Source organism: Ostrinia nubilalis, chromosome 17, assembly GCF_963855985.1.
Source record: "Ostrinia nubilalis chromosome 17, ilOstNubi1.1, whole genome shotgun sequence".
Lineage (NCBI taxonomy): Eukaryota > Metazoa > Arthropoda > Insecta > Lepidoptera > Crambidae > Ostrinia > Ostrinia nubilalis.
In genome coordinates this window covers 9,061,878-9,085,113 of record NC_087104.1, presented here as the reverse complement: position 1 = coordinate 9,085,113, position 23,236 = coordinate 9,061,878, and the positions used below count along the sequence as shown (strand labels likewise).

General features: G+C 35.6%; 2 protein-coding genes and 1 long non-coding RNA gene across 3 annotated transcripts; 1 reads left to right on the top strand and 2 right to left on the bottom strand.

Moving 5' to 3' along the window:
• The first annotated feature begins 4,886 nt into the window (after positions 1–4,886).
• LOC135079719 (testis-specific serine/threonine-protein kinase 3-like) lies at positions 4,887–15,643 on the top strand. The gene is made up of 7 exons (XM_063974326.1): positions 4,887–5,212; positions 11,723–11,892; positions 12,370–12,519; positions 12,934–13,114; positions 13,992–14,084; positions 14,595–14,771; positions 15,488–15,643. Exons 1-7 carry the CDS (start codon positions 5,036–5,038, stop codon positions 15,575–15,577), a joined length of 1,038 nt encoding a protein of 345 aa, XP_063830396.1. The 5' UTR covers positions 4,887–5,035; the 3' UTR covers positions 15,578–15,643.
• Positions 15,644–17,697: 2,054 nt separating this feature from the next.
• LOC135079718 (uncharacterized) lies at positions 17,698–19,258 on the bottom strand. The gene is made up of 3 exons (XR_010258879.1): positions 19,106–19,258; positions 18,594–18,710; positions 17,698–17,965 (listed from the first exon to the last, which is right to left on the bottom strand). It is a non-coding gene; the product is annotated as an uncharacterized LOC135079718 (long non-coding RNA).
• Positions 19,259–19,603: 345 nt separating this feature from the next.
• Positions 19,604–20,950, bottom strand: LOC135079717 (ribonuclease kappa). Its single transcript, XM_063974325.1, has 3 exons — positions 20,791–20,950; positions 20,589–20,708; positions 19,604–20,346 (listed from the first exon to the last, which is right to left on the bottom strand). The coding sequence occupies exons 1-3, from the start codon at positions 20,863–20,865 to the stop codon at positions 20,245–20,247; spliced, it is 297 nt and encodes a 98-aa protein (XP_063830395.1). The 5' UTR covers positions 20,866–20,950; the 3' UTR covers positions 19,604–20,244.
• Between the last annotated feature and the right edge of the window lie 2,286 nt (positions 20,951–23,236).

Below are 23,236 nucleotides of genomic sequence, written 5' to 3'. Positions count from 1 at the left end.
GGGACTTTTCTCTTACCTTCGATAACGTTCAATGTAAAGCCCATATTGACCCAAAGGTCGACGGTCCAATGGTTGATGAAGACCTGAGTATCTTCTATAGGTGGCTTAACATCTGATCAAAATTGGAAAAACCATAAGCTTTAGAACGCAATCTGGCCAAAAAAGAAACTGGATGAACCTCTATGGTGACAGCTAAATTTCCAGTTTCGAAAGTCAGTATTTCACTAAATAACTTTACTCACTTAAATGAATGTAAAGTAAGAATTAATGAATCTAAATCCGTAATGAAGATGAATCTTCTCCAAAGGTAAACAGCATGGGAATGGAGGTTATAAGTTATAAACCCGTTAGATCTAAAATCGACTGTTTCAATTAAAAATGAGACTGGAAGTTGCCGGTCTGCTGGTCAACTTTTATTAGTTCGCCGAGCAGAAAAAGTAATCAACCCGCGACTCGATATATCGCACCAACTTGAGAATGAGATAGCTCTTAATTGTTTGATGTGACGCTCCGAGATACGTGAGACCGTTATATCCTTATCTCAGGATGTTTTAAGTTCAGATGCAATTATCAAGTTTGTGGAACTAGGTATGTTGTGTTCGAGAACTTTTGTGCAAGAATCAAGAACGTCTGATGAATGGAAAGAATATAGGTAAGTAGACACCAGTAAAGAAGAAAATCAGAAGATATTTAGTTTATTTCAAAAAGTTAGAGTTTTAAAATGGCGACGTCTCATCAGAGACTATAATTTAAAGTTCAGTAATCTTAAGTGGTAACTACTATGAAGACAGATCCCTAAAAATTGTGACAATCCTTTGTCTGGCGCTGCTTGCTGTCCCATACCTACTCCTCACATATTGTCCCGTAGCTGTGGTAGAGTTAAAATTAAATAGGAAATAAAAGAGCTCTATAAATCCTTGGCAAAAAACATGTGACTATCGTGACACTTGCATAACCATCCCTAATTGCAAAAAAACATGTGACTATCATGACACGTCAGCACTTTTATATGGTTAAAATACAAATTAGAGATGTCGTAGAGGCTTATTCACGTCCAATGTAACGATACGTGTGCTTAAATCATGCTAATTGACGGTACTAATGTGAAAACAGGACGACACACGGCATAAATGCAATTCTAAATACAGGGTTATGCAATTGCCATAATAAATTTGTCCATTAATTATGCATGCAACATTTGCTGGAAATGCGATGCGGGTGAGCAGCCGATACATATTGGTAAACTAATCGAAATTAAGCTGGAAGATTTGGTGGACAAATTCAAATTTAATTATTGGCGGAATGAAAAAGAATGTGATGTTGAATGCGTAGATATTAAACAGCAGATTTATTCAAATGTAACATTCGAAAACTTTCTTAATCCATGCTTATTTAACTAGTTACTATACGCGTAAACACCGCGCATTCACACGTGATTCGTGATACATAGGGTCATTTCGCCTGTTCGCGTCCATCGCCCAATTCGCGTCCATTTTGCCGATCTCCTTTTAAAAATCCTCGAAAACAAGTCAACTAACACACCAATCAAACGAAAAGTCATTACCGCTAATACGTCAATGTATAAGAGGCACGCACACATAGACAAAAGTCCTGTGCGTCCAACCATTCCTGTTTAGAAAAATAGTTAGTCTCGGCTGTTCAACAAGGAAGCTCACACGCGCTGCATGTTTAGATAAAAATTAGTGTGCAGCGGCGTGTTTGATGGTAAGTTTTATATTGTTTTATGTGTATTTTAGGATAGATAGCTATTTCTACAGTTTAATGATGAAAAAAGGTATAATGTTTATTATGAATTTGGTAATGTTTTTTATATTTAACGAATAAAATAAGGTGGACGCGTATTACTACATCGATTTTACAAAACTTCCACTTTGCGTCCACAATGGACGCAAACTATACCTATCCTCTATAATAATAAACCAAATTGCGTCCACTGTTTTCGTTAAATACTTGCTTATAAAAAAAATTTAAAACATACTGTTTAATATTAATGTGTATAGGTAAGGTCATTTTAAGAATACAAGTTCGCCCATCTGACCCTAAGTGAGCTACTTTTATTTTAATTGATATTTTTGTTTTTGTTTAATTTTTTCCAAAATTTGAACTAAAAACTGCCTAAATTTTTTTTCTCGCGTGTTTTTAACCGCTTTTGTTATTTGATATTAATATCGAATATGTCTTTAGTCAAATAAATTCAATTTCAGATCCAGATAATGATTGGATAGCTAGTTACGAGCCGCGAAAGTTTAACAAAGGTACAAACCACGATAAAAATTTCAACTTGGAATTCGATTTAAAAAAAATTAAAGGTGATAGTGGATTGCCAATGATCTTAAAAACATCTCTAGCTTCTCTTCTTTCCAATGATATGTCACGTCATGTAGTAAATATTGAAATTCGTCAAAAATTCAAAGTTTAGGGAAGAAAATGGAACAATAATACAAAAGTAGTTGAATGGCTTCTTAACATTTCGAGATGGAGAGTTTAAAAATAATTTCAAAGATGATCGTCCAGGTCAAAAATTGTTTGAAAAATGTTTGACCAGAAATAAAGAATTTTTTACTTAAACCAATGTTGAGAAGAATTATTTTTATTTTTTAAAGTGAGTTTTAAATGATGATAATTGTTCAAATACAATCTTTCTTTATTAATTCTTAAAAATATCACCCCTATATTCCTTTTCTAAGCTGCTGGACGCGAAATGGTCCACGGGTGGACGCAATTTGGATTTTGTGGACGCAAACTGGGTATAACGCCTAATTCTGAAGTTTATCTATTTAAAAAGAAAACGCAAGATGTTTCTAATACAACTGAAAGTTAATCTTAAAATAGAATATATAATGAATACATTACACAAATTTGTCATAGAAATGAGTGCTGGGGCATTTTTATTATCGCCGTCAAACTTGCCAACTGCACTAAATGGACGCGAACAGGCGAAATGACCCTAGGTACCTAATATCAAGAAACAACATTAGACGGTCTTATCGCAAGGAAGCAATCTTTTCTAAGTAGATATGTTTGAAATACTTAAGTAGAGTAGGATTGACTTTATTTTGTAGCTCGCGAGAATTTTAATTTGATAAATTAGTCTGAAATGGAATATCATTTGAAACAGTTTTTTGAATGCAAATGAATGAAACAAATTTATAAAACAAGTATTATCAGAAAGAACGATAAAGTTAGTTACACAATTGCCAGATATGTTATAAAGATTGAATGAAAATTAAAGCAATATATTTAGAACTTAGGTCATTTGGCCACCGACCAATGTCATACAGTGCAGTTATGCAGTTATATCAAAGAGATTGGACATGTTAAAAAAAACCAACAAAGCACCAGAACTCAAAAGTACGTTACAAATAGGTAATTCAGAATAATAAAGGACAAACACAATTGCTCGTGTTAAAGACTCAAACATTTCTTGAAATAGTAATTAAATACAATACCTACGTAATTGAAACGTTACTGCTAAAACGAATTAGAGACTCAAAGTAGCTATTTTATAAACGCATAATTAATTTATAGTCACTTAACATAAATACATGAATATAAACCAATTAAGTAAGTTGTACTTACGAATAAGGGTATCTATAAAAAGTACGAGTATTACGTAAAAAGTAATCAATGGGCCTTTACCTAAATATTAATCTTCAATGAAAGCTCGTATTCTTCATAACCTATTCAAACACTTGAATATTTTCTGATTTAAATATAGGATTCAGCGACCAAAACAACCCATATAATCACTCACGCGTAATCTAAACGTAATGAAAGCTCGTAGACAAAATACGTAATTACAGCAACAAAAGACCGCAAGGAATACCTTCTAGAAAAAACGCTTTCAGAATAAAGCAAACAAAAAACGCGGCAAATGTACGAAAATAGGTCATCGAATGAAGTATTGCTCGGCCAGTGTACGTTGATCCGGGATGGTTGGAGATCAGTATGTTTTGTATAAAGTCGTACAAGTCATATTTCTGAAAATAAACTTTTAATAACCCTCCTGGCGCAGTCGGGTAAAAATCGCTATAAACGTCCCTAACCCTACCACTGCTTCGGAACAATAAATGGGCCTGTGCTGAGAAGAAGCAGCGCAAGAAACTCATTCACCACTGGCAGTCTCATTTTAAAAGGTTTCTATCAAACGCCATTCCAAACATTATTATTTTTCGTAAATTTTATACCAGCCCTTTTTCATTGATTGGTACTCATCAGGTTGTGCCTTGAATTTGTGATGAGTAATTACTCTGCAATAGTTTATCAATGCATTTTCCCATAAATGAATTACCAATCTTAAGCAACAGCCAGCCTCGTATTTAAGTTATGTTAAATCACTATTTTCCGTAAATTGCTCTACATTTTTGCGAACATTGGGATGTGGTGTTCCAGAGAGTTCCAGGATTTCTGGTGATGCTCTGAATGGTCGCAGCAGCGCTCGCGACACGATTCGCACGACCAGCCACTGGTGCAATCGCGGCAATTGTTTTCTTTGTGATGGAACGACGGACGAGCGCCGGGTTTTAACGCAAAATTCCGTCAGTAACACTCGGCTCTCAAAAATGCACTTCACCTTATTCGATATTCAGGCTGTGTTATTGAATCGATGCTCTTGCTAGTTAGGAATACTATGTCTAGCAATTTTTACAGCTCTACAGAATTAACCCAGGAAAGTAGCTGATAATTTCATTCTTAAGAGCAAAGAAATTAACTAATAGGTTCTCTTTTATTTAAACCTCATTCGTACACATACAAAAACTTAAAGTAGGTTCAATAGTTTAAAACCATTAATACTCTATGGTCAAAAAAGACTGGCAATAAAAAAATGAAAATCCAGCGCCTTTTTCAAATGACGTTCGCGTCAATCACGAAAATAATCAATTTGACAAAATGACAGCATGAATAAAATCATACAAAATTAATGAAAAAAATACAGCTATGTCGCAATATAAGTTAATATTATAATGTGACATTTACTGCAGCAATTTTTAAATAATATAAATATTTCTGTGATATGCCGGGGCCGGATGTGAGGGCCAATGACAATGTTCTCGGCGAGATGTCGACGGAGCCCACGGCAGCCGTGCACAGCGGCGTTGAGGCCAAGGCTGAGAGGAAGCTCACGGTGTTAGAGACCCATGGCTATGTTCTCGGTAGGACCATCGGATCTGGCTCCTATGCCACCGTCAAGGTATGGGGTGTGCTGTCAACAAAGACTTCAAAGTACTGCTAGACTTTCAGAATAGTGTGTCACAACGTGGACGTGCGCGGTTACTTCAAATAATTTCAAATCAAAATAAAATGAATCCGTGCAGTGTTAGTTTGTCGTACCTACTTACAATGTACATGGGCCTTGCGGAAAAACTGCTCTTCTCGCTCGTAAATGACACCAATAGCACAGTATTGGAAAATGTCTAAAATTTTTGAACAATTAACTACATTAAGTTTTGCATTATAGGGTCATTTCGCCTGTTCGCGTCCATTTAGTGCAGTTGGCAAGTTTGACGGCGATAATAAAAATGCCCCAGCACTCATTTCTATGACAAATTTGTGTAATGTATTCATTATATATTCTATTTTAAGATTAACTTTCAGTTGTATTAGAAACATCTTGCGTTTTCTTTTTAAATAGATAAACTTCAGAATTAGGCGTTATACCACAGAATAATAATAAGTACTACGTACAGAAGTTTTTCTTCGCGAAGGTATTCAAAAAAATGTATGCTCAATGTCATCAACAATATGGTGTAATTTAGCTTGTCTTAAGAGTCGAGCACCGTTTTGTTGACATACGTCAGTGATCGGTACTGTCTTGATGCCATAGGGCTGACTGCTACAAGAAGCTACTGTGTCGCCATCTAGCGCACCACACTTGCATTCACTGCTCTTCGCGGCAACGCGCAGCTACATGCGGCCGCCAGTTATATAGTGTAAGAGCTAGCACCTAAATATTTTATAACACACATAACTGTGACAATTTATTTCACGTGGGCGAAGCCAAAAAGCTAGTAAGAAATAAAAATTCAATTCAGTAGGTATTTCAAACCAAATTTTATTACATAATCAAACATTATAATAATTTCATTATGGGCCCTTAGTATGTGAAAACTGCAATTGACGATATTTCGCACTGTTTTCAATATTATGTATTACAGAACGTATGTGTGATGGGATGATATTTTCGAAAACACGATTAGAAAAAATTTTTCTCGAAAAAAAACATTTACCTCTGGATTTTTTTATAAAAGTTTAATATGACCGTGTTTTACAATAAAATTCCTATAAAATCACAAAGGTATTATGTTTGCCTCTTTGATTTCCTGGCTGTTTTAAATTTCAAAAACCTAAATACAGTGTGAGTCACGTTAAAGTGTACATATGAAAATAGATGAAACTAGACCTATTTTTATCGACAAAAAAGAGGTCAAAAAATTTTTGAGATTTTTTTTAAATTTTTTATAGAATTTTTTTTCTTCCAATTACTTATTGTAAAGAAAACGTTATAACTTTTAAACTAAGCGGTATATCCTGATAAAATAAAAACAGTAATAATGTTAAATAACAGGCGATACTAAAAAAATACATAAAATACACAAAAAAGGCCAACAAATAAAAAAAAATGATTCTTTTTGAAAAAAATCTGCTTTTAAATTCGTGTGTTTTTGGTTATTTTTTAAATTTCTTCAAAAAATGCCCCTATAACCGGTGGTTTTTACTACTTTGTATTATTCTCTATCGTATTACCTTCGTAAAATTAAAAATCGCATGTCTCTATCCCTATCACAACATTTGCAATGATCGTTTGAACTAAGCCTCTCCGGGCGCGCTATTCAACGCTTCGTTAACAACGAAACTGAAAATGGCTCTAGATTTGTAATTTAGATAAAGACAAGTTAAGTTCAAATAAAAACAAAAGATTTCGAAGTAAAATAAGCATTTTAGTTAAAATTAAAATTTTCTCTACCTGCAGCGGAGAATAATGTTGTGCAGGCCTTTGTTCAAACGCTCATAGCAAATGTTGTGATAGGGATAGAGACATGCGATTTTTGGTTTTACAAAGATAATACGATAGAAAATAATAGAAAGTAATAAAAACCACCTGTTATAGGGGCATTTTTTGGAGAAATTTATCAAATAACCAAAAAAACACGAATTTAAAAGCAATTTTTTTTCAAAAAGTATTATTTTTTATTATTTGTTGGCCTTTTTTGTGGATTTTATGTATTTTTTTAGTATCGCCTGTTATTTAGCATCATTACCGTTTTTATTTTATCAGGATATACCGCTTAGTTTAAAAGTTATTACGTTTTCTTTACAATAAGTAATTGGAAGAAAAAAAATTGTATAAAAAATAAAAAAAAAACTCAAAAAATTTTTGACCTCTTTTTTGTCGATAAAAATAGGTCTAGTTTCATCTATTTTCATATGTACACTTTAACGTGACTCACACTGTATATTAATTTATTAACTTTCTGATAAAAATGTGAATGGCTCTTACGATGTCCCCCCCTTAAATCAAAATGTCTTTATTTGGTCTATAATCTATATGCCCATCATCACTACGTAATAATTATAAAAAAAAGTCGCTTTCCTGTCTGTCTGTCCCTATGTATGCTTAGATCTTTAAAACTATGCAACAGATTTTGATACGGTATTTAGGGTTCCGTAGCCAAATGGCAAAAACGGAACCCTTATAGATTCGTCATATAGTCTGTCTGAACATAGAACGTTTTTGTGCACTTTTTAAAATGAGTTAACCAAGTATATGGCTATTAGACTTGCACACGTCCGTCCGTTTTTTGTAGGATTAATATAATTAAGTAACATTTATTTTTTGCATTCGGCTCTTGGTCTAACCCAAACGAAACACGAACAACTAATGAACTAACAATGAACAAAGTTGATAAATTAGTAATATGTAAATAATGAATTTGTTTTACGAGCTGTCCCGGCGTACTTCGTACCGCAAATTAATATAAAGTTGTTTAAGTGATTTATAAAATCGCAATATTAATTTTTGAAAGTAGGGTCATTGTGCTGGTTTTCTATCTAACTTCGGTTTTCGTCCATTTCACTGAGCTGCCATAAACACATGCGTAAAATGGCAATGCCAGACTTTGTATGGAAGGTGGCGTCTTTTTTTTTTCGCGCGGCCATCGACCAAACTTTGTTTTTTGATTGCAAAATAGTGTAATAAATCAAACTTACTATGACATGTATACCTCTAAACTCAGTCTGAACTGAGTTACGAGCATTAGAAGTTTGATGATTTTCATACTAGATTGCTTTTTGCGCGCAAGTTTTGTAAGAAATTGCAACAAAATATTGCGCTATTTTTTTATTGCGCTGATTCTGCTGCATACTGATGTCTGGAGCCTTTAATGGATGATATTGTTTGTTTACACATACAATGTCACTATTTTGTTGCAATTTCTTACAAAACTTGCGCGCAAAAAGCAAATCTAGTATGAAAATCATCAAACTTCTAATGCTCGTAACTCAGTTCAGACTGAGTTTAGAGGTATACATGTCATAGTAAGTTTGGTTTATTATACTATTTTGTAATCAAAAAACAAGGTTTGGTCGATGGCCGCGCGAAAAAAAAAAGACGCCAATTTCCGGCATTGTTTTTTGAATACAAAGTATTGTATTCACAGAAGGCAGTAGCCATCCCGCGCTAGTTTTGTTGCAATCTATAATGCCTAAGCAACAGTTCTACCTAAATGAAAATGTAATTTAAAAAGTAGTGAGTTCCAAAAAATTACGTAAATGCGCGGCCATACACCGGTCACCGGTACATTGCAGAAATCATCGCGCTAGAAAAAAAACGTGCTGACAGGAAAAGTTTTTGGCACGTATGTCTAATTGATAGCATTATAAACACAATTTTAAGTGTTTATTAAACTTCTTCATACAAAATTAAATCTTAGATGAAGAACAACGTATCGCCTTTTGTGGCATGGAGGTAATAGTGGAGAGGAAATATAGATCTATACAAAAATTCGACAAATTAATGACAAACAGCTGTTTATCTCTTTCTAACTTACCCCTGGTGATGTATAAAAAAAAGAAATAGATAATGTTTGGTCAGTACTCATTCTGGCAACATTTTCATGTGACGTCACTAACTACCTGACTTGTGCCGAGTAGGTACCTACATACAAGATTTAAAGAAACAACATATTTAAAGGCAATCAGCTGACAACTACACGCACACACACACACACAAATACCTGTCAGCTGATTGCCTATATTGCGGCCATGTTGTTTTCTTAAATCGTGTATGTATTTATAATGCGTGTAAATGTGTGCGTAATGTACCGAGTACGTTTATTTTAAAGTTACGCCAAGTCCATGAGACATTGATATACGTCAGTGTTTTGCGAGCTGTCATTGCCCTTCGCGCACTGTCATCGGCGAGGCGAGGCGTTTACGTTACGGTGCGGATTGTGTGTGCGTTGCAGTATGGACTTTAGTTGACTGCCTTTATGAGCACTCGAACGACATAAAATAATATGATACATTTATGTAAGGGTATTTTAAGATCACAAAGTTGGCAACTCCGATAGTTGGACGAAAACCAGCGCAAAGACCCTATCCTGTTTGACACCTATAATAATTGACAATAGCTGGCTCGGCGAACTTCGGCAAACTAATGTGTGACGTGAAGTGCCAAATCGCGGAAAATGTCGGAAGAAATACATGAATTTGCATGAATTATCATGAATAACAATAACCACTTATTTACCTCTCAGTGTCTTCAGGCAACTTAAAAAAAGTACATTGTGTGTTTTTATTATTATTTAGGCAGTAAAATACTGCACAGTATTTTTTACACAGTATTTTTTTATTTTTTTCCATAATACAAGAGTACGCGTGCGTGTGTCAATGCTCGCTCGTATCTCGTATGTGACGCCTTGTCGAATCGCCTCCTGTAGGTGGGCTATCGTGCGTGTTTTGTTTTCGATGTGAACTCGCGGAGATGAACAGGCCTGGTTATACCCAGTTTGCGTCCACAAAATCCAAATTGCGTCCACCCGTGGACCATTTAGCGTCCAGCAGCTTAGAAAAGGAATATAGGGGTGATATTTTTAAGAATTAATAAAGAAACATTGTATTTGAACATTTCTTTATTTATCAATAAACTTAATTATTAAAAATCAACATTATCATCATTTAAAACTCACTTTAAAAAATAAAAATAATTCTTCTCAACATTGGTTTAAGTAAAAAATTCTTTATTTCTGGCCAAACATTTTTCAATCCATTTTTGACCTGGACGATCATCTTTGAAATTATTTTTAAACTCTCCGTCTCGAATTATTTTTTGAACAGTATCCAACAATTCTTGCTTTTTACTGGAAATCCACATTTAGAAATGTTAAGAAGCCATTCAACTACTTTTGTATTATTGTTCAGTTTTCTTCCCTAAACTTTGAATTTTTGACGAATTTCAATATCTAATTACTACATGACGTGACATATCATTGGAAAGAAGACAAGCTAGAGATGTTTTTAAGATCATTGGCAATCCACTATCACCTTTATTTTTTTTTTAATCGAATTCCAAGTTGAAATTTTTCTCGTGGTTTGTACCTTTGTTAAACTTTCGCGGCTCGTAACTAGCTATCCAATCATTATCTGGATCTGAAATTAAATTTATTTGACTAAAGACATATTCGATATTAATATCAAATAACAGAAGCGGTTAAAAACACGCGAGAAAAAAAATTTAGGCAGTTTTTAGGTCAAATTTTGGAAAAAATTAAACAAGCACAAAAATATCAAATAAAATAAAAGTAGCTCACTTAGGGTCAGATGGGCGAACTTGTATTCTTAAAATGACCTTACCTATACACATTAATATTAAACAGTATGTTTTAAATTTTTTTTATAAGCAAGTATTTAACGAAAACAGTGGACGCAATTTGGTTTATTATTATAGAGGATAGGTATAGTTTGCGTCCATTGTGGACGCAAAGTGGAAGTTTTGTAAAATCGATGTAGTAATTCGCGTCCACCTTATTTTATTCGTTAAATATAAAAAACATTACCAAATTCATAATAAACATTATACATTTTTTCATCATTAAACTGTAGAAATAGCTATCTATCCTAAAATTCACAAATAACAATATAAAACTTACCATCAAACACGCCGCTGCACACTAATTTTTATCTAAATATGCAGCGCGTGTGAGCTTCCTTGTTGAACAGCCGAGACTAACTATTTTTCTAAACAGGAATGGTTGGACGCACAGGACTTTTGTATATGTGTGCGTGCCTCTTATACATTGATGTATTAGCGGTAATGACTTTTCGTTTGATTGGTGTGTTAGTTGACTTGTTTTCGAGGATTTTTAAAAGGAGATCGGCAAAATGGACGCGAATTGGGCGATGGACGCGAACAGGCGAAATGACCCTATCTCACATGTAAAACTTTTTATTACACACCTCTTTTTAAAAAAGGAGGAGAATATTTTACGCTATTCACAGAAGAGGCGAGTTCAGAAGATTTTTATGGAACTCCTCGCTGAATGGTAACCAACTGCCTAAAGCTACATTACCCACCTACCCACTACCCATGGGAGCGTCGAAATGTTCCTTTAAGCCGCTATTAATGCGATTACGTCTCTTTACGGAAAAAAATCAGTCTTCGTTATCATAAACAACATTTAACTGTTTTTATTTAAAAATTCAGGTGGCCACCAGTGACCGCCACAACTGCCAAGTGGCGATCAAAATCATAAGCAAGTTCCAAGCGCCCGGCGACTACCTGAAGAAGTTCTTGCCAAGAGAAATCGAAGTTGTGAAAGGACTGAAACATGAAAATTTAATAAGATTTCTTCAAGCCATCGAAACCACGCATAGGTGCTGTGACATTTTTTGCATTAATCTGACTTCTTTTACATTTTGAGCTGGCTGGCCACAGATAGAAAAATAGATACTCTTTTTGCAAACCATACAAAAGTGAGGCCTATGTTCAGCAGTGGACGTCCTATGGCTGAAATGATGATGATGATGATGATACAAAAGTGATATTATTATTATTATGAATTAAATATAAAATTGAAACGGCATAATTTAGTAGGTCTTATCCCTAGGAAGCGATCTCTTCCAGAAAACCCAAGGACAGGAAGATATTCTAAAAACAAAAAGGCTTCCAATCACCACCACCACTTATATTACGCATGTTTGCGCTTTTCTTGTATAGTTAGTAGATAGATTTCTCATGCCTCCAAATTCTGTTTTGCGATATCAAACACTTAAAGTAGGAGGACCAGAATATGGAAAATAAGCAACTGATATGACAAACTAAAATTATAATCCTTCCCCCCATATTAACAGAGTGTACATCGTAATGGAATACGCCGAGAACGGCAGCCTCCTGGACATAATCCGCAAGGATCAACACATCGATGAGATGCGCGGGCGCCGCTGGTTCAAGCAACTCGTCGAGGCCGTCGACTACTGCCACGAGAGAGGCGTTGTCCATCGGTAATAATGATTCTTTCAAATAATGACCCTAATTACGTGGTCGGCCGCAATTACAGGCATATAGCATCTAAGTTGGTTCCTATTTAGCGTTTTTGTTCCGTCAAACGTCAGCGAGACTTCACAGATGTGAACCTATAAACTCTGTTACGTCACATATCGCAGCTGCCTTACCGTCTCACTATGACTTAGAGCTTACTCGTGCTTTTAGTTGCTTACAGAATAATAACATGATTCTGTCTTTATTTTCTAAATCATCTTCCTTTAGGTATAATGAAAATTGAGGTCATTTCATGAATCAAATTTATCGCTTCATACGCTTAATTTCCAAGATCCTCCTTGCTGGACACTGTAGTAAGATACCAGTAGCAAGGACCAGAAACAGTCATTGATAACTTAACCATTACTGTTACCCAGAGACATAAAATGCGAAAACCTGCTCATGGACCACGGCTTAAACATTAAACTGTCGGACTTCGGCTTCGCAAGGGGCCACATGAAGCCCAAGAACGGGGTGTTTGCTCTGAGCGAAACGTTCTGCGGGAGCTACGCGTACGCGTCCCCCGAGATCCTGAAAGGAGTCCCGTACCGGCCGCAGGTAATTTATTGAAAACCCTTGAAAAAGAGGCTGACAAAGGTCCTGTCTACTGAAAGTCTATTCCGCTGCTTCTTTTTTTTATTCACAACGAGGAAGCTCTATATAGGCCTGCATCTCAGCTAATTAAAGTGATAATCAGGCCAAAAGTGGAAGCGAGCTTCATTGAAATCCTTACTACAAACGAACTGCTGTCTATGTTACGTCCAACTTTTTTTTTATCCACAACGAGGAAGCTATTGGCCTGTACGTCACTCATGGTAAGTGACGATCAGGCCGAAGTGGAAGCGAGCTTCACCCGAATTCCTCAACCACGGAGGAACTGGCTATCTTACCTCTAACTGCCGGAACACAATTTATTTATTTATTTTAAGGACAGCCAACAAAGCATACACCTTATCTAATATAACCTCAATACATCAAACATTATGTGGTGTTGCCTTACTTAAAGGCTGCCACGGCATGCAAATAAGTGTACTACTAATAGAAGGCAAAATGCTTTATGCTGTTAACATTGTTGTTATGGCGACAGACTTAGGTAAGATGGTGGTAGCTAGCCAGGCGGACTTAGAACAAGCCCTACCACCAACCAAACCGAACAGAAAAATCTACCCCCACTGGGAATCGAGCCCGGGACCTCTGCGTCTGAAGCAGGTGGTCTTACCACTGCCGGAACACTACAATACTGTTAACATTGTTGTTGTGGTGGATGTTTGTAGCCGTCCTCAGGTAAGAAGTCCGCATGACTTGAATATAAACCCTACCACCAACTAACCGAGTCTTACCATTACTCAGACCACGGAAACATTCTCCTTAGTACTCGCCCATTTATTGTCCCTTTGGTTAATTGGCAAAAAAATCATGACTTTTCTGAATTTAGGACTCTGACATCTGGAGCATGGGTGTGGTGCTCTACGCGATCGTGTACGGGCGGCTACCGTTCGACGATACCAACTATACACAGCTGTTGAAGGTAAAGACATCTTGTAAATGGTATTGGGTATATTAAGAGTAGGCGCACACCGTTGATTTTTCGTCGGCTGATAGTTTAGTCGGGCAGTTGATCAGTATGGGCATGTATGGGAGTGCGCACACTACGCCGATTCAATTTGGCCGAATACAAATTCAAATCGGGCACAACAGTATCGGCCAACTAAAAATCAACGGTGTGCGCATACCTACTCTAAATAAGACAGAGAAACTGAGATCCTGGCCGCCACTTTTTCTCAGCACCAGTTATATCTCGAAGTGACGATAAGACTATATTTGGGTTGGTTAAGATCCGAACTTCATCAAAGTGTAGATGTGAAGAGATGTCCGAAGCAGATCAAGCAGAGACAAAACGAGATGTTTACTTGCAGCTAGGGTGTATCCACCGAGGCTGTGTGGGGATGCTTATGACGTCATCAACCAAAAATTACTTCACTTCTCAACTCCTGACTCTCCAATTCACCCTATATTTACGAGACACTTGTATTCACAGCAAGTGCAAAACAAAGTGTCGTTCCCGCGCGAGCCGAAGGTCACGGCGGAATGCCGCAAGCTGATCACAAAGATCCTGTCGCCACTCAAGGTGCGCGTGAAGATCCCGCAGATCCTCGCCGACCCCTGGCTCAACCCAAACCAGCCCCCGAAAGACGAAGAGGTGGACACAGCCCAGGTATTGAAAAAGTAAAGCAAGTCTTTGCTTAGGTATTGCTTTTCAGGGCATAGGCCTCACTCCCATTATACAGGGTGTCCCAAAAAGTAGTTTCAAGCCGAAGCCCAGTTGCCTAATTAACGTATTTTGACAGTCAAGATCTCGCTTATGGATGTAAATACTTCTGAATAACTAGGCGTTGTATTCATCTAATAATAATAATAAAAAAATCAGGCATGTTGTACCTTATCTATTCGCGCCACAGTGACCAAAAAAGTGCTTAAGCACAGAAATTTAAAACAATCATAACTCGAAAACTATCAAAAATCGCGGAACATAAATGGAGGTGATTCGGTCTTGACACTACTTTTTAGGACATCCTGTACCTATGCAGTTCAAACCACACTTAAGCTACTTAGAGCATAGACTTTCGAAAATCAATTGGAGAGGTCATTGCTTCCTCTAACTTCAAGCAATCTGGCTTCGTAAGCCTTGCGATTTCAAAATAAAGGCTACCTACACTTCCGGTATTAAGTAGGTAGGTATTTCTGATTTTGCGTCACAACATCTGACTACAGTTTTGTTGAAAAATAACGCCTACTTACTTATATATCATTGACTATGCCAAATAGTGTTTATCATTACGAGCCACTGTAAAATAGGGTTTACTTCAATATCAATAGTAGAGTTCAGCAAGTACCTATTTGGTAACTAAACCTGAATTCTCCTCATTTCAGGAAAGCGGACAAATCAGTAAAGATGAAATTAAAAGTGTGAACATTGGAACGGTGACATTCGACAGAAAACAACTGGAAGAAGTGAAGTAACCAATTTAATATTATCATTATAAAAAACATAACATAGCACAAAATCAATAAAATAATCCAAACCAATAAGCGTATCATTTATTTATTTTTTACATTTTAGTAGGACATTCAGCGTCAAATACACTGGTCATCACAAAAATCGACTCTCCCGCGACAAGCACTTTCAAACGTATGCATCCTAAACTTTATTTCATTAAAGGACTGGTTTTTACCCCAAAAATGTGTCTGTAGAAGAATCCAGTCACTTCTTCAAAAAATAGGTAGTTACGCTTGAGCCAACTTTTATGGCTATAACCTCGTAAGTCCCCGCGTACTTGTACAAGTACATACTAAGCATAGTAGTTCAGACCTGACATTTAAATTTCATAGCAAGCGTAACTGCCTAATGTACTTACCCAAGTACAAATTTTTCTTTCCCCATTTACCGGGTTGTTTTTTTACAATGGCAAAAATGATACGACCATACTCATTCAATACTCTATGGTCAATTCCGCCATGTTAGACAGGTAACGTCAACTGTCATTGTCAGTGTCAATTTTTCTCAAAATGGTCACGCGGTCGGATTGCCGGCCGGCACGAGGGTAGTTTATCTGTTTATATCAAAGTAATCTTTTGTTTTTTGTCTTGTTTTTTAAATGTATCTGTAAATATAAATTATAGTTTTTGTAAATTAAACAAAATTTAAAAAGAAACTTTGTATTTTAGGAGGTTTATGATCGGTCAAAATAATTTGTACTTGATATAGTACGTTAGGCGTTTGTTACACAAATAATTGTATGAAAGTTGTATTAGGTATAAAATTAGCGTTTTTTTTTCTTTGAAGTTCATTACTATGTAATTTCTTTCATAGTATAGCTATGTCCATCATTCTCTTTTTATTTGAAAATATACTTCAAGGGCTTACTTTTACGTATGAAATGTTATGCTTAATTTTATTTTTTAAATTAGAATTTAATCTTCAAAGACAGCTCGTCCTAATTGTCGTCCGTTTCCATTAAACAAAAATAAATATATTTTTATACGGATACCAATTTTCAAAAAAATGTCTTAATTTTTTTATAGCTTAATGTTGTTACAATCTACCTACAAAATTTCATAAAATTTGAATTCATGGCTTTTTAAAAAATCACAAAAATATTAGTATGGAAAAATTAATTTTGGTGAAATTCTCCATATAAAACGCTAAGGCCAAATAATTTTATCTTAAACACTGAATTTTATAATTATTGCTTACTTAAGTGACGTTTAGAAGAAAAATATGATTTATTTTTAATACTTAAATAAAAACTTTATCTCAATTATATTATTTTTTACACTGTATAAAATGCCTAACGTACTTACAGGAGTACAAACTATTTTCAATATTTTTCTTTTAAAACAGGTGCTAAAGATGCTAAACTTACAGTAAAAAATACAAAACATAATGTAACACTTAAATAACTATGTAAAACCGTCAATATTTTATCTCGGTCTGAAGCACATTTCTTAGTTTGTACTTGGTATAGTACATCCGGCAGATATGAATACTGCTATTGAAAAAACACAGGACTTACGAGGATAAAACTGTTAAGTTGGGATTAATCGCTATCCATCTGTTAAAGAGGACACGTGAGATCATTATTCGGTTTTATAACCATTAAAATTGGTCTAATTGATCCCAGAGGTGAGCCCAAAGTGAGGTCTATTTTTCAAGTCACATTTATTGTACCTATATCGCGTTTATTATGAAATTAAATGTGTTTTTCTTTAAGGATATTTATTGGGCTTTCAAATAACATCAATATTGTTGGGGCACCATGATTGTGTCAGTAGAAACGAGTTTTCCTGTAAAACGTAGGTGGGCCGATTTTTGTGATGACCAGTATAGTTCGTGACACCCAGAGACCAAAATGTTGACTAATTATCTGCTAACAAAGCACAACATTTATGAAAATTTTGCTGGAGTAAGTAATGCACACAAGCACAACACAACCATGTTGGTAACGTTTTTGGCTACATATCCTTGGGCTTCACCAAGTATTTGACACATAGGGCGACCTTAACGCAATATATGGCATTTCCTGTCAGTTAACCTTCGACTTTCGTTTGATGCTTACTAACTTTAGGTACTTGGTGGGTCCTCCAGCTCGGATCAATCGTTTCAGCAAGCACAACATCATCGTAAGAACAATATCTTTATTGACTAACAATAAATAAATACTAAACAATCTATTTCTTCCCTTTCTTCTGCTGGCCCGGCTCGACCTCGGGCGGTGCGCAGAATATTTCGTCGTCGTCGAACGCCGCCATTGCTTGCTTCACCTTCTTCCCGCCGCCTATGATGCAGACGACAGATATAGCGGCCATGACAGCGTAAACTCCCGCGCCGACCCAGCAGTTTAGTGCGCTCTGTTGATCAATAAATCAATAGATCGATACTACTTACTTATTATAAAAGCGATATAATTGCTGTCGTGCTCGCACACTCACTGCGGCTTCCCGTCGCACAGTCGCGACAGCAATACATATAATTAAGCGCGAGCGATAAGGATGGATAGCTTGGGGTCATTGAACGAAATTCTACGTGCTCGGCGACCGGACTAAAGTAATAGCCACGCACGATAGCCGAACGGTGAATGGGTCGGACTGGCCGACTCGAGATCCGAGGAACGCGGGTTCCTCGGCTACGGGTGAACGAGCCCACTCGTAACACAAGCTTATTCTTAACACGAGGGGCTAACGGGACTATTAGTCATTTGTACAATACAAAAAAACTTATTATAGGTAATCTTACGCAGTTTAGATGGTGCTCGAATCACGAGTCGGCTACTCCGCCGACACACCGTCACCGTTCGGCTATACTTAGTCGCTTCAATAGGCAGTAGGCCTTCTTCAGAATTAGCTTTGTGCCCGATTCTGAAGTAGACCTAAATATTGAAACCAGTATGATGTCATTGATGTTGTCTAATAGCTACTGAATGGAACTGGTAACGATTAGAGTTGATGAAAAGAAAATAGGAAAAACTAGGTAACCGACATTTTTATAATTTTCCTTCGTCTTCTTTATAAAATCGTCGTAGTCTGTATAGTCTTTCACTGCGACGTCCTTTATCATGGGGGTCGCTTCGATTTTGTAAAATATTCCCATTAAACTCTGTAATGAAAGTCGGCATATTAGGCAATTTGAAAATAGCCCGTTAGGCAGGGTACTCACCTGCCAAGTAGCACGTAACGTAGCATGTGACGTAAGCAACCTTCAAGTGAGTACGGCTCGTGATCGGTCATCGCGTATCTGGCTGCGAGCTCCTGTAGCCGCCTTTGTGCTCGCAGTGATACCGCCACTCGGCGGGTCGCTACGATCTCCCTGCGAACCACGCGCGAGCTCGTGCCTATGTTCTCACTTGATACAGTATCTGATACATTGCATGCTACACGGCTAGATGAATAGGTACCCTGCTGTATAGCAACTTAAGCAACGGCCGCGGGTATTCGCGTGAATTTCAGCGGAGGTCGTTTAGTACTTTAGTGGATAGAAACAATGTAACTTACCAATTGTACAATTGCCCAAATACTGAGCATCAAACAACAAATGCCGCATTTATACACACAACCTCCAGTACACATTTAGCTAAAACCCTGCTGAATACTATGCTTAGAAATTATTTAATTTTACACTCTTGTTTGTTTACAATCTTACAAATTGTCAAGATGATACACATCAAACTGACAATTATTAGTTTTAAAAATGTCTATGATTATCAATCAGAAAGATAAAATATTTTTTTAACTATAATATCTCTTTTTGAATAAATTACAAAGCATGAAAAACAAATAAATTAAAACATTATGTTACCATTCCTGGCTGTTATGATATAGGGTATTTTATTTATTAATTTATTCAGATTAATGCAATGCCAGCAATTTTAAGCAATCACCTCCACAACTATTTATGTCATGGATGTCATGGTCAAGGTCATCAAATCATCAGTCTCACAAAACCCTTGAAAAGTAGTATTAAAAATTACAAGTCTCTAAAAGAAAACCCAATTTCCAACATTAATACATTTATTTCAAGAAAATCTAAGCATTTATAGGTTCCCTACATTAATATTTACTTTATTTACAATTAGGTATAGATAGTTTTGTTTAATAATTTCCATTTTAACCATACAAATTAAATTCATAAGAACCTAATTTATATATTCATACATAGTTAAATGTATAATCGTTGATTATTACTATAAGGATCAAACGGTTTTAAATATATTAATGTAATAGCAGGTCTACATCCTTCAATTACTTCAATAAACTTTACCTTCTATTCAACAGATGAAAATATAAGTAATGCTTTAGTTGTATAACTCATGCTGTCCTAGATAGGTATTGAGTGGCACTCATTTTGAGACCTAAGCACAAGTAAGAACATTCCACATTATATCAAGCAACAATAACCAAAATAGAATTAGATATGTTTCATGAGAACCAAAAGATAAAAGCTCTCTTTACTTTGTTACAGTGGTTATCACCACAGATGCAAACTATTTAAAATTTGTGTCCAAATTGTGTTGTGTACTTATCGTTGACAATAATACTTCACTTATTGTTCACATCTCAAGAATTAAAATAAATTAAAAATGGAATGGAATTACTCAACGTAACAACAGTGCAACCACACGTTAACACTCCATTTACATGCTAACAGAAGAGCGGTTGTTCATCCAAAACTGGTGGCCGGAGATGACCAGCGTGGCCACGTATAGGAGGGCGGCGATCCAGCAGTTGGTTGCATTCTGTAATAAGGCAATAGGCTTATTAAATGACATCGCAGTTCCCAAAGTTGAATTTTTTTTTTTTTTTTAAGTCTAAACTCCATACTAAATCCGTCAAAATTTCTCTGTTTGCTCCATACAAATTACGCTCGAAAATTCGGCTATGTGTCGGACCCCCTTTGATACACCCTAACCGTGAAAACTAAGCATTCGATCAGATTTATTGACATAGAAATAAATGGGATTAATTTTCTGTGACTCACCTGATTGTAACTATATTTCACTTCGTTAAGGAAATGATCGACATCGTGGTGGTTCTCTCCCAGGGGAAGATCTTCAAGTAAGGCGACGGCACCAACGTAATAGAAGAGGCCCATCAGCGTCTGAAAATCACGAGATTCAAGCATCTTTCATGGGCACACAAATGTTCGATGTATGAAACAGTAAAAATCTAGTTATTCTTACCAATTGGATGATTCCCCATACACTCAATACGAGCCCGCATAGCGACAGTTTAGGGCCACAAAATGTACATGCCATTTTTATGGTTTATTTGCTGGAATATCCCGATTGAAGATATTTTAGGAATATCGACCACTAACTCTGTCTGTAGCTGTCAGCTGGTGTCAAAATCACGGGGTGGAAACGCCATAGAGTTTGACAGCTCCATAGAGAGTGAATTTTTTTGACAGTTCCGAGAGGAAGTGACTTTTTTTATAGTTGTTCTTTATGCGACAATGGTCTTTTGCGTGTCTGGCTGGAATCAAGTTAGTAAACATTTTCGAATTACAACTTCAACTTTTATTTATAAATTATTTTATTGAATCTATTTGCATTCTATAAATGAAATGATTATTTAAAAGTATATTAATTCAAAGTCGTAATTTTCACTTTAATCAATTTAGTTCCGTCTCACTCAAGTCTACAACTGTGACATTATTAAAAAAAAAAAAGTCAAAAATTTTCATCGAAAAAACGTGTTTTTCTTTAAACAAATTTTATCTAATTAAAATCAATAATTTCTCAATCAATATTAATAAGAACTACATGTGCATGGATTGCCAGTTGGATTGATGTTTGTTTTAAGAAGAAATTTCTGTCAACTAAGATATCCACTCGAGAAAGGTTATTGCAATTTGCAGCTTGCAGCAACATCATGTTTTATCAAGTATTGAACCACACAAAGGATTAAATCTTCATTACAATATCATTCATAACTCCATTTAAATCAATGGAAACTAAATATGGATCGTTTCATGGAGTAACAACATACTTTGTAGTTTGGACCCAAAATACAATACACGTAGGTACATTGCAGGCATAGATTGCAGGACACAGTGAATGATGATACGTGTTTTATACAGTGAATCTAAGTACCTATTTGTTTCAGGTTAATATCGAACTTATAAGGTGTTAAGCTGCAATTACAATAAAAGTGCTTGCTATGGAATCACCGGTGCTGATCATTATTGTCAACTGTTACTTAAAATCCAGATGAACCAACCTTTACTTCATATTCAAATAAGTTTAGAAGAAACCTATATAAGCAATAAAACTAGACCAAGAATGCTTGATTACAAACGATGAACTCATTTCATTTGCAAGTTATGCCATGACATAAATGCATTAAATTAGGAAGATTTGTATTAGATGAATATTAACTTCTGTTGATAAGAACATTTGGTAAGTACCTTTAAAATTTAAAACACCCTCAAAATGATTCTAACACTATCCTCTGACGCTTTTCAACTAGGATCAAATAAAAGTTAATTATTTAATTACAGATTGGTGAAATCCAGATTCTGTGAATGTACATGTAATTGATTGACAAGTACACATTTGACAAGGTAAATTAATTTTATTTAACAAAGTAGTGCAAATCTAGAAACAAAACAGAGAGTAAGTAGGTATGGTAGATAAGACAGATCACTTGTTCATCTGCTGTACTCTTTATAATATTAGTGTAGAATGTAGATGATGTAGGAGATTACAGTCTTACGGTGACATGTGCATCTTTTTGCTCTTAATTTACAAATATTTCATATATTTTACAGGTGGTGAGAAACGTGTAGATCTGGCCTGCTTACAGTGGCTATTGGATTGGACAGAACCAAAGTGAGAGTGAACGTGTGAATTTATGGAGAACATTAAAAACTATTTTACTATAAGTCATAACGCAACTTATTTTGTATGAGTTACATACAAATGTCAAGCCGTGAGTACATTATGTAAAAACTAAAACAATGTACCTACTGTAATCACAACAGTAACTGTAATCTTTTAAAATCCAATAGTTTTAATGCTTATTGATTTTCGTAAACAAAATATTTCATGTTATATTTCATCAATAAAGTTTTATTTGATACTTCAATAGTTTTATTTTTAACCGCAATACATGAAAAGGAACGGATCATAAAAAAGTATGACAGGTATATTTAATCTGTGGGCGGCAGACGCCATATTGTATTCAGCGCCACCTACTGGACAATCTAGCTCGGTACCAGTTTGTTTATCGTTTAACCAATACTAGGGCCGTTTCCTATCTGTCTTTAGACATACTCTCTAATCTGTGGTCAAAATGGAACCTCACATGATCTGCATTTGTCTATGGCTAAATTTAAAGATGTGAGAAAGTACTTTTTTTTGTAATTAATTAATTCACGTTAATTTTTATTGTATGTCTAAAGCAATAAAAAGCATAATTAGTTAAAAGGTATTTAATTAAGACCTGTAGTTATTTATATAATTCTGCATTTCATTATTGTATGTCATGAAACGAAACGCAGTATTTGTGTTGCCATAAGTATTAAAAATACCCAACTAATAAGGTAAGATTTCAATCTCTTATTACCTGGCACGAGTTTTAAAAAAAATGTACTCATTTTGTATGGTACTAAATTTAATTTTAGCG